Below are 11,657 nucleotides of genomic sequence, written 5' to 3'. Positions count from 1 at the left end.
ATTTTTTTCCTTTTCTTTTGTAGCCCAAGTCATGTTGCTTTCACGTCTGGACGACAAAGCTAAGCTCGCGGATGCTGAGATCAATGAGGCGGCCGTGGTCGAGTTGGAGAGACGAGATGTGCAGCCGATAGGCTCACAAGAAGACCCTCTTAGAGAGAGCGAGGGAGCGCCAGCCTTAGTGAGCGAAGGGATAGCTAGCCGGATGCCCAGCGGTGGAGTGGTTGGTGCATCGAATCCTCTCTCCACACGGTTGTCGGTGATTCCGGTTGAGGAGACGTCGAACTCGGCCTCTTCCGGGGAACCACTGATAAGCCGCAAGAGGCGCTGGGTGGAGGCGACATTGCGATCTGCTTCCTCCGTGGTGCAGACCCCGCCAGGACTAGCCAGCACCTTCCTTCCGTCGAACGGGTTGAAACCTCGACGCCAGCTCCTGCCACGACGACCGTTCCCCCTACATCATCAGATGGGACACCATCGCTGTCCACCGCAGAAGATTCAAAAGTTTGGTATCCGACCGGCATCAACATCTCAGCCATCCGGCAGAGCGACCTCGGCCCAATCATCCCCGAGCGACCGGTGCCACATAATGGTGGTTATCCATCTTCCGAATGAGGAATGGCGTGAGTCGGACGACGTTGACTCCCAAGCCCCCGAGCACCAGATAATCATTCAGGGGTCGCTCGCACAGATATGGGCGGACTGATAACCATGATTTTACTATACTATTTTGATTCATACATGCATGGTTTGATGTTGTTTTCATAGATGAAACCTATATTTACATCATATTTCATGCGTTACATTTATCTTGGACTTAATTACAAATTAGTTTATTATCATAGTATTTGATGCTAATATTTCGATATATTCTTTGTAGACATCAAAAGGATCATGGACCCGATCATATCAGATTAAAATTGCGATCAAATCTAGGGATGAACGAGACGATCAAGTTTTGGAGCATTATGGACCGTTCATCCAAGATCCAAGCAAATCTAAGTCATCCATTGAAGATCCGGCTCATCCAACCTAATGAGGAGTAAATCTCAGCCGTAGATGAAGATCTAGAGGTTTTGATCCAGATCTGAAATGTTCTTATCATTGATCAAGATTCGAGCATTCTGGACCGTTTGATCCAATTTGAGGTTGATTTAAATCGTGAGAAGCTACAGTGATCCAGTGAGCTCGGCAGTTCTTCTCGCGACAATTCCACTATTCATCATCTTCGTTCCCGACGCTCCCATTCCACATCCATATCTAAGGTTGAATTTCTTCATCGACGGTGAGCTTTGGACGATCTGGCAACCGACAGTCAAAGGGCAGAGCGCGATTTGAGGGCGTTCCTCGTTCGTGATCTTACAAGCGACACCCAAGTAAAGATTTGAGGGTGTTCCTTGATCTAATGCTTCCATCATCCAACTGAAGTGGCTGAGGAGTTTTCCTAGTTCTTTAGAGTCCAATTCATCTTCAATTTCACCTCACGATTCCGGAACTTGTGTAAAAATATAAATGATTGTAGAATAGTATAAAAAAATTGATATTTGAGTTCGTTCTTGAAAAATATAAATGATATTCGAAACTCGAGTCAAAACTTAAAAATACAAATAATTTCAGCTTGATCTCGATTCAAAATAAAATTTGAGCTCAAGTTCAATTCAAATGGTTCAAATCATATTCAAAATACCTTAAATTTGAAACCTTAATTTGAATATATTTGAGTTAGAATTATGTAAAAAAAATATATAATTCATTCGAATTCAACTCACAAGTAGCTCATGAACAATCGAACAAAATATTATGAGTTCGAATTCAGCTTGAAAAAATTATCGAATATGTTCAAATTCAATAATTTTAAATATGAATTGAATATTTTTTGAACCAAAATTGACTCAATTTGTTTAGACTCCTACCCTCAAGTACATTATTCAACATTATTATCTACAGTCATACATATCAAATTCTGAACTAGTCAACCAATTATGTGAACAAAACAATTGAACTGATCTTGTTCAATAATATTCACATTTAATAAGTATAATGTTGTAGCAACTATGATTTCTTGATTATTATAATGTGAGCTTGTCTTATTCATACAATTATTCGGTCAATTCAGGAATTAATGTGTATGAAGAAAGATAATAATGTAGAATTTAAATTTTTGTCCTTTTATATAATTTTAATTTAAAGCTCTATTGATTTTTGCCCTTTTATACCATTTTAATTTAAATATATTCAAATTTAAATCATATTACAAAATATAATTCGATTATGTTCAAATCAGGTTGGAACAATTTAAACAGCACTGGAGTTTAAATTTTATTTCGGAGTTCAAAAGTATTTATATTTTAATTTAAACTTCAAATCTAATTCGAAATATCTCATATATATATTTTCCAAATTCCAACTCAAATATCAAAATCAATTTGATTCTCTAAACAATTAATTATTAAATTCCAGAAACATGGAAACAAATGCGAAAAGCACTACTGTGGAGTTAAGTAATATCGATCGATGCTAGCTGCGAAACGTGGATGACACAATGTGCGATTGACAGAGAGCAGGTTGATAATTTGAAGAGGTTCCCGCTACGTCTCGTTACCTAATTGGTCATCTTCCTAAACCCTAAACTACAAACCCTAAATCCCATCCAAACTCCTACCTGCAACTCCCACTCTACGAGGAGTCCAATTCATCTAAAAATAGTAAGAAAATCTACAATCACGCATCAGCAATGACGATTCATGTATTTCATTTGACAATATTCCAAGTCCAGGACCCTCTTATTTGAAAGTACAGTCTAACTTGGAGAAGAGGATACAAACAAACAGTCCAATGAAGGGTATCCGACAATCAACTGCAATATCTGTAACTACAAACAAATGCAAGTATATAATAAAATACAGGGGTTCACTCATATATACCTGATCCTCGACCAAAGGTGACTATCTGGTTATCTCGGTCGGCAAAGGAGTGGCCGAGTGTATCACCCGACTGGTCAGACAAATGGACATCATGGGGCGATCGGATGAATGAACAACCCGTAGTTGGTTGTTTCGATTGGTAGAAAAATGAGCTGCTTGGACCGCCCGTCCGGTAGGAAAACGAGCCACTCGGATTGCCCGTCCGGCACAAGAATGACACTATACAGGAGGAGACGAGAAAACTAAAGAGAATACTCCGTCTATCATCATTAAATATAAAAAACCTAAGATCAAGAAGAACACTCCATTTATTATTAATGCACAGAAGTCAAGATAAAGAAATCTTTCTCTGACCATTAATATCATTAAATAAAGACATATGAATGATCACAAAGAAAGATATAAAAGGATACGTCAGGTATGAAAAAAAAGGTAAGATTGATCATTTTAATTTGAGCGTTGGATGGTCAATATCAAGAACCCCTGTCCTAATTTAGTTTTATTTTACAAGATTAAAATTTGCATCCTATCAATGATCATCCCATCCCTGACTTTCTAACTTCTTACATTCAGATTCAGATAAGATAACTCGGCTAATACATCAACCGCTATTTACACTTACCAATTTATCCCGTGACGGATAAAAAACTTCCATGATCGAATCAGTCACCAGAGTTACTCAGCTGTTCAAATTGCATGCTTGTTAAATTTTAATTAATTATTCTGATACTTCGTGTTTATTAAGTTCTGGATCTGGATGTTTTAATTCTCGACGGTCTCGACTCTTGTGGTGTGATTGGTTCTCTGTTAATTAATTTAACGAAGGCCACTTTAGGCGAGTCTGGGCCCATTATTTGGGCTCAATATCGATCTAACGATTTAATAACAAATTTATATAAATTTTAAATAACGAGCGACTAATCGAATGATGTGGAAGAATGGATCAGGTTCCGCCGCTCGCCGTCTGGATCCGTTCGTTTCCTACGCCCGCCTCTCCGCTCTCTCTCGGTGCCTCCGTCTTCCGCTCGATCCTTCCTCAGCGCCACCCCCTGAGCCGCCTCCGCTTTGCCTTCGACTGCGCCGCTGGCTCCTCCCGTCCGGCGAGCCTCCGATGGAGCTGGAGCAAGAGACAGCGTGGCGGCCCGTGGCGGCGCGCCTTTCCGATGAGGGCGAGTCGCAGGGAGTCGCCTTACGAGGTCCTCGGCGTATCCCCTTCGTCCAGCCCGCGTGAGATCAAGAGGGCTTACCGGAGGCTCGCCCTCAAGTACCATCCTGATGTCAACAAGGAGGTGATAGTTAAAGCTTCGAATCTCCATTTTGGTTCTTATTATTCATTTACTGGGACCGCTTAAATTTCTCGCGTGTTCGTGTATCAGATCGAGATTATACAATGCAACCGTGCGCTAAAATGATAACTTTGTGTTTGTGCTTTTAGTTTATGAAATGCGCGTGTTTTTGAGGATTTGCTTAATTTCAGTCTTATGGACTCTCCTAAGTTTAATTATAGAAACCCCAGTCTGAATATCTCGTTATACAAAGGGGTGTAGTGGAAGGTCGCCTGAAGCTGATATATATCCCTGCAATAGTTGGGACTCAAATTTTACATTTAAGGAATGGTTACGACTTTAGGGTTTAGGGTGGAAGACCTAATCATAGAGTTGAGAAGCAGATGAGCTCTGAAGGATTTCTTCCCATCAAATTAAAAAAAGAAAAAAAGAAAGAAGTTGAGTTATTAATTTTATCAAAAGTTTCAGTAGTCCTTTGATGTCATTGTTATTCAGAACACTGCCCAATTTTTCCAGTTCTCCAAAAACCAGTGGCTGAACCATTTTCTTGCTTATCCAGCGTAAATGATCCAGAGAGCAACTTGGTTCTGTTTTTTGTTCTGTTCAATCACCAGATCGGTTCAGTTTTTATAACTATGGCCATCTGAGTGATTTCTTGAATATAAGTTTCTGGGCTGCTGTTCTTTTTTCCTTGAGAGGTGAGACTTGAGAGTATTCCTCGATTTCTTCTAATAACTTCTCAATTTGCTTCAGGGATTGTCTTTACTTGTAGTGTTACTTTGCCCCATATTGCAAAAGCCTTATGTTCATTCATATATTCTCTTGCATTAGCAGGCAAATGCTCAGAAGAAATTCATGAGAATCAAACATGCATACAATACCTTGATGAATTCAGAATCACAGTCCAAGTATGGGAACCAAAGTGGTGATTTCTCAAGAACAGCTGAAAAGAGAAGAAGTGACCCTGATGAAGAATTCTATGGTTTTGGTATGGAACATATTCCTGATGTTTTTCCCCCTCTATGAGCAGCTATTGATTCCTAAGTCCTCTCTTTCTTTCCTTAGAAACATTGTTAAATCTTCAAATCCTTATAGGCTGTTGTCACCCATATAGCTAGCTAATAGTGTAATTTCTAGTTACTGATCTTAATTTGATTGTAAATCTACAACCATTTACTCTGCAGGAGAATTTTTCAAAGATGTTCAAATATCACTAGGTAGATTTTGTTCATAGAAGGAACCATGCCATATTATTCTTATAATGCAAGAGCTGCTTTGACCAAAGATAGATAACCAGAAAAAAATGATGTTACAGAGCAATTCTTTCAAGATCTACAAGCTGAATTTCGTAACTGGGAAGCAGGAATAAACTCGCAAGAGGCACCTAAAAGTTTATGGGAAGAGTTATCTGTAAGTTTATTTACAATCATGTTTGTGATCTGATACAAATTTTCTTTTAATTAAAATAGCATGTGTTTTAATTATGTCCTGATTTTCAGGCCATTGGTGAGGAATTTGTCGAGTTTTTGGAGAAGGAGCTTAACATTAGTGATTTGGATACTGAAAAAGATAGCTCTTCAGATGAGTATCAGAATGGGAATCCATCTCAATCTTCTAGGAATGAGAAGAGTAACAAGGAAGGCAGCATTGAAGATAGTATTGAGGAAATTGAGGAAACTCTTGCTCAGTTGAAAAAGGAGCTGGGGCTGTAGATCCATCGGAGAATTACATCAAGCTGTGTACTAATAGAGAAAGAAAAGGTTGGTCATTCTTTTGGTAATTGAATAAAGATAAACTAGATAATAGAAGCCTCAAGTTTTCCGTAACCTGGTATACTGTGATGTACATCCAAGCACCATTTTGGTGCCTCTGAACTCTAGTTCCAATGCATTTGTGACATCCTTTGTGCATACCAATTTTGATCTGTTCAATTGTCAGGCATATCTTTGTTTATAATACATGTATTTTATTTTGGTACAAAATGCTGCCTGTATTCTTTCGCATGACTTTCATAAACGAGCGCTAGGGATGTAAATTATGTCCCATAGTCTTGGGATATAGATTTTTCATTTATATTTATCCAACACAACTAAGGTAGACTTTAGTCCTTGTTGATCTTAGTTTATGTAGGAATAATAAATGTTCATGTCGATCTGAAGTAAGCAAATAATTGAGACACCCTCCATTAACCACAGTCAGGATTGATTAATGTTGAGCCATATTTGGATTAAATTCAAGTAGAGCAAAGATTTGAGTTGAACTAACAATTCAAATAGCTAATCCAGGCTATATATCTTATTTCTCTGTTTCTTACTGAGGGTGGAGGGGATGTTTGACGTAATTCTCCACTGCTACCATGGCATGGCTCATAAGGATCCTCTCTTTGTGAAAGATTAAGCAAGAAACTGTCCCATTCTAAGGAGCTAGTGATTGGTGGAAATAAGGTAGAAATGATTTGAAGCCTCCAGAGGGGGATCCAATTGTAAATTTGTCACTTTCCATACAAATTTCAGAAGGAACCTCCATAAATTTTGCATCGAAGAACTTTTAATGAGGCAGATGATAGTGCATGGAGATAGGCTGTTTGGGATATGCAGGTAAATAACCCGGTAGCCATTTGGGATATGCAGGAACTCCATGTTCAGTCATATTGCAAAAATCTGGACTTCCAGCCTTCAGTACCTTACATCATCAAATGGGAAGAAGTGAGCTCACTGGCTGCTGTGGACCTGTGCTTCTCATTTTGGGCTTTGCACAACCTGAACAGGAAGACACTGTTTTCACTGTCGGTTTGCATCTATCTCTACCTTAACAATCTGAATGCCAAATCCATCACTAGTTTGAGACTACACTTATTTCTATATGCATTGGAGATAAGGTGGTCTGGTGTGCTGGCAAGATGATGCTGATAAAAGTGAGGAGGTTCAGTAAGATGCTTCTTTATATGACTGTAAATGTCAACGAACAAAAGAAAGATAACTTCCAAAGGGAAGATCTCAGCCTCTCAGCTTAAACGGGTATTATCTGGCTTTTAACTATTGAGATACCCCAGGTGCTATTGGCAATTTTCTAGGACAAGTTAGTGTACATTTGTAGATACTTCTATTTGCAAGTGAATACTTCACATTCACATCCTCTCAGCTTCAACAGGTATTATCTGGCTTTTAACTATTGAGATACCCCAGGTGCTATTGGCAATTTTCTAGGACAAGTTAGTGTACATTTGTAGATACTTCTATTTGCAAGTGAATAGTTCACATTCACATCCTCTCAGCTTCAACAGGTATTATCTGGCTTTTAACTATTGAGATACCCCAGGTGCTATTGGCAATTTTCTAGGACAAGTTAGTGCACATTTGTAGATACTTCTATTTGCAAGTGAATAGTTCACATGACAAATCGAGTTGTAGGATTTGTAACTTAGCAAGGGGTCCCTTCTAATATATTCTAACCTGATTAGTTCATGCCTTTCTTTTGCAACAATTATTTAAAAAATATTCTTGGAGACAGGATGGACAAAAAAAATGTTAAAGACAACTAATCTAAGTTTCCTGATAAACTGAACACCTGCTTTATCATATATATATATACTGTATGTATTCTGTAACTTAATCTTTACTCCTTATTACACTATTTTATCATCTTCTTCTTATGATCCAGTGGTTGATGCGCAATGTTCATATTCCATTTGATGCTTAAATTACGTAATGATTGTTCAACTGATTATTTTACTTGCTAAAGCCAAACTCTTAGAGATTGCCCTCATCACGAGCAAATGGTTTTCTTTAAAATAGAGTTGGTCACCAAACGGTTATACTAGTGACTCTATCCAATCCATTCATGTTTTTTCTTCTCTACTCTCAAATTTTATGGGTAAAAATAAGGCACAGATTGTGGTGTCATCTCATAAGATTTGAGCATCCACATCAATTATCTTATATCTTAAATTTTAGATAGAATAGCTAAAAACTTTTACATTAGTTGTTGATCCTATCCGAAAACGGGCAAGTGAAAAGCTGGGAGGTGGCGGCTTCGCTCACGGACGTAGACCTTGCTCCGCTCTGCTTAACTAATGCTGAGATGACTGCATACTTGGTGGACGACAGATAGATCCAAAATGGCTCCCCGACGCTTGGCTTGACTAACACAGGTAAGGAGTTAAGATACTCCTTGAGCTCTTCCAACGTTCAATCGCACTCCGCGTCCCACTGAAATTTTATTGCTTGGTGCAACACCTTGAAAAACGGTAGGATCCGGTCGGATGACTTAGATATGAATCTGGACAACGTTGTGATCCATCCGGTCAGCCATTAGGTCTCTTTTAAGCTACGTGGCGGGGACATGTCTTGCAGCGCCTTTACCTTACTCAGATTCGCCTCTATCCCCCGCTCGGTGATGATGTAATCCAGAAATTGACCGCTCCTTGCACCGAATAGACACTTGTTTGGGTTCAACTTTATTTCATAGGCCCTAAGAGTTTGGCATGTCTCGTCGACGTCTGCACAAAGATCGACAGCTCGGAGGGATTTTATTAAAATGTCATCAACATATACCTCTATATTACGGCCGAGCTGCCTTCGAAACACTTTGTTCATTAGCCTCTGATAGGTGGTGTCGGCGTTTTTCAGTCCGAACGACATGACATTGTAACAGTATGTTCTGTTGGCTATCATGAAGTTAACCTTCTCCTGATCCTCTCGAGCGAGCGACACTTGGTGGTAACCCTGATACGTGTCGAGCATGCAGATCAACTCGCAGCTCGTCGTGGAATCCACCATTTGATCTATCCTAGGTAGTGGATAGAAATCCTTCGGACACGTTTTGTTCAAGTCGCGGAAGTCGATACAGACCCGCTATTTGTTGCCCGGCTTGGAGACCAACACCACATTAGCGAGCCAACTCGGGAATTGAACTTCTCGTATGTGACCGGCCTCCAACAGTTTCTCTATCTCCGCCCGGATAATTAGGTTTTGCTCCGCGTTGAAGTCTCTTTTCTTTTGCTTCATAGGCCAAGCGTCCGGTCGAACATGAAGCTCATGCTAAGCGACGCTCGGCAAGATTCTAGGGAGTTCGTGGGTCGACCAGGCGAACATGTCATGGTTTCGCCTAAGGCAAGCGACCAGCTCGGCCTTATTCGTGCTCTCCAGATCGGCAACAATGAAGGTGGTTGCTTATGGTAAGCTCGGGTGGATCTGGACCACCTCCTTTTCTTCGTATACCACCATAGGAGGCTTCTCCGTGATAATAGCTCTCACCTCCAAGCGCGGATTTTTCCAAGCAACCTTTGCTTCTGCTCTAACCATCTCGATGTAGCATCGTCGAGCGGCCAATTGGTCACCTTTGACTTCTCCCACCTTGTCGTCCATTGGGAACTTAATCTTCTGGCAGAAGGTGGACAGTACCGCTCGGAACTCGTTGAGGGCCGCTCGGCCTAATATGACGTTGTAGGCCGACGGTGCGTTTACTACAATGAAGTTTGTGGTCCTTATCCTCTTTAGGGGCTCCTCTCTGAGTGAGATGACCAACTTGATCTGACCGATCAACAACACTTCATTGCCCGTGAAATCATAGAACGGGATTGTCATCAGCATCAGTTCGCTTCGGTCGATTTGCAACTGATCGAACACCTTCCTGAATATAATATTCACCGAGATCCCTGTATCCACAAAAGTCCGTTGAATTGTATAATTGGTAATTACCGCTCGGATGATCAGTGCATCGTCGTGAGGGATTTTCACTCCTTCCAAATCTCTCGGGCGGAAGCTAATCTCAGGTCCTTCAGCCCTCTCCTTGCTGCAACCAACAGCATGGATCTCGAGTCGTCGAGCGTGCGACTCCTGGCTCGGTTAGAATCACGGCTAGTTGGCTCACCGACGATCATCCATATTTCTCCCCGAGCGGCGTTGCTCCGGTTCTCCTCATCCCGTTCTAACGGTCTGATCCTCTCGGCAGAAGCTCGGGCGATCCTTCGTGGGGATTGATGATGGTGTGGCTCAGCCGCCCTCCTCTCCTCTTCCCTTTGCCTTGCAGTTCTTCCCCGATGTCGTCGATCAGGAGATGGTGATCAACGACGGTATCCTCGCGGGACCGGTCTGCTAGCTATCAACTTCTGATCGTAGCAGTCTTGCTTGTTGTGTGCCGCTGACTGGTGGAAGAAGCAGAAGAGTGGCATCCATACCTTTCCTTTTATGACCCTCGGGGTGACCATCCCCGCTACATGCTACACGGCATGGGTCTTTGGCTCCTGGTGGAATTGAGCTCAACCCGATCGAGACCCCTTCGGGGGTTAATGGCTACTCAGTGGTCTCCTTTCTTATGCAATTGTTGGTTTGGCGGGCGTTTCCCTTTTTCTTACTGCTTGGGTTTCTTCCACGTTGATATACTCCGTGGCCTTCTTCTGAAGATGCTCGAAGTCCTGTGGCGGCCTCCGAATGAGTAATCTGAAGATCTCTCCTTCAGTGAGTCCCTGGATGAAGGCGTTCACCAACACGTCCGAGGTGACCGTTGGGATGTCCATCACTACTTGATTGAAGCGCTGGATGTAGGACCTCAGCACTTCCCTGGGCCCTTGCTTAAGAGCGAACAAGTTGACGCTTGTCTTCTGGTGGCGGCGACTGCTGGCGAAGTGATACAGGAAGGTCGCTCTAAAATCCTTGAAGTTTTGGATCGAGTCGTTCGACAACCGCTTGAACCAACGTTGTGTCGATCCAAATAGCATGGTGAGAAAAACCCGACACTTCACTCCATCCGTGTACTGGTGAAGCGTGTCAGTATTATCAAACTTGGCCAAATGATCGTCCAGATCGGTTGCTCCAATATATTCCTCAATTGTCAACGAGGTGTAATGCTTTGGCAGAGGATTGTTCAGAACCCCTGCGAGAACTATTGATTGGTCCGCTTGGGTAAATCGTCTTCCTTTGGCGCTTTTCTTTTTCATGCGTTTCGAACGAGCGTCTTATCTGAAGAAGATCCCCGATCTCTATCCGCCTGACCCCTCTCTTTTGATGGAGTTCGGAATAGTGTTTGATGGAATGAGATCGACGCATGAGGGGCTTCCCCATTGGTGCTTCTTGGTCTTCTCCCGAGCAGCTATTTGGCTTATTGGCTCTACTCGATCGGTTGACCGGCCTGCAGCTGAGGTCGTAGGCTCTAGTGCTTAGCGCTCGGCCAACGTTTGTTGTTGTTGTTGCTCCACTATCTTAGCTGCTCGGGTTTGTATCAATGCGTCGAGCTCTTCTTGCGTCAACATCACCGTGTGGGGTCGTCCAGCGTCTTCCATCTCCTCGTTTCGGATGCAGGCTACATTTTCATAGACGGTGCCAAAATGATCTTGCTTGAATGCGGACAAGTGGAAAGTTGGGAGGTGGCGGCTTCGCTGATCGGGCATAGACCGTGTTCCGCTCTGCAAAACATATGACATCAGTGTCGGGCCAGGGAAGGGGTCCCCGGC

General features: G+C 42.0%; 1 protein-coding gene across 3 annotated transcripts; it reads left to right on the top strand.

Annotated features, from left to right (window-relative positions):
* Window positions 1-3,835: 3,835 nt before the first annotated feature.
* Window positions 3,836-7,462, top strand: LOC122047876 (chaperone protein DnaJ-like). 3 transcript variants are annotated; one of them, XM_042609396.1, is made up of 6 exons: window positions 3,836-4,210; window positions 5,042-5,195; window positions 5,392-5,424; window positions 5,523-5,617; window positions 5,707-5,967; window positions 6,838-7,462. In XM_042609396.1, exons 1-5 carry the CDS (start codon window positions 3,860-3,862, stop codon window positions 5,917-5,919), a joined length of 846 nt encoding a protein of 281 aa, XP_042465330.1. In that variant the 5' UTR covers window positions 3,836-3,859; the 3' UTR covers window positions 5,920-5,967; window positions 6,838-7,462. The 3 variants fall into 3 exon arrangements, with proteins under 3 accessions (XP_042465330.1, XP_042465328.1, XP_042465331.1); XM_042609394.1 differs by lacking the exon at window positions 6,838-7,462 and having other exon boundaries at window positions 5,707-6,160; XM_042609397.1 differs by lacking the exons at window positions 5,392-5,424; window positions 6,838-7,462 and having other exon boundaries at window positions 5,707-6,160.
* The last annotated feature ends 4,195 nt before the right edge of the window (window positions 7,463-11,657 follow it).

Source organism: Zingiber officinale, chromosome 2B (genome assembly GCF_018446385.1).
Source record: "Zingiber officinale cultivar Zhangliang chromosome 2B, Zo_v1.1, whole genome shotgun sequence".
Classification (NCBI taxonomy): domain Eukaryota; kingdom Viridiplantae; phylum Streptophyta; class Magnoliopsida; order Zingiberales; family Zingiberaceae; genus Zingiber; species Zingiber officinale.
This window is presented reverse-complemented; position numbering and strand designations above follow the sequence as displayed.

Coding starts and splice junctions, on each gene's coding strand:
- LOC122047876 (XM_042609396.1), top strand. CDS start 3,860: ATGGATCAGGTTCCGCCGCTCGCCGTCTGGATCCGTTCGTTTCCTACG. Junction 4,211..5,041: donor ATCCTGATGTCAACAAGGAG/GTGATAGTTAAA, acceptor TTGCATTAGCAG/GCAAATGCTCAGAAGAAATT. Junction 5,618..5,706: donor GTTTATGGGAAGAGTTATCT/GTAAGTTTATTT, acceptor CCTGATTTTCAG/GCCATTGGTGAGGAATTTGT.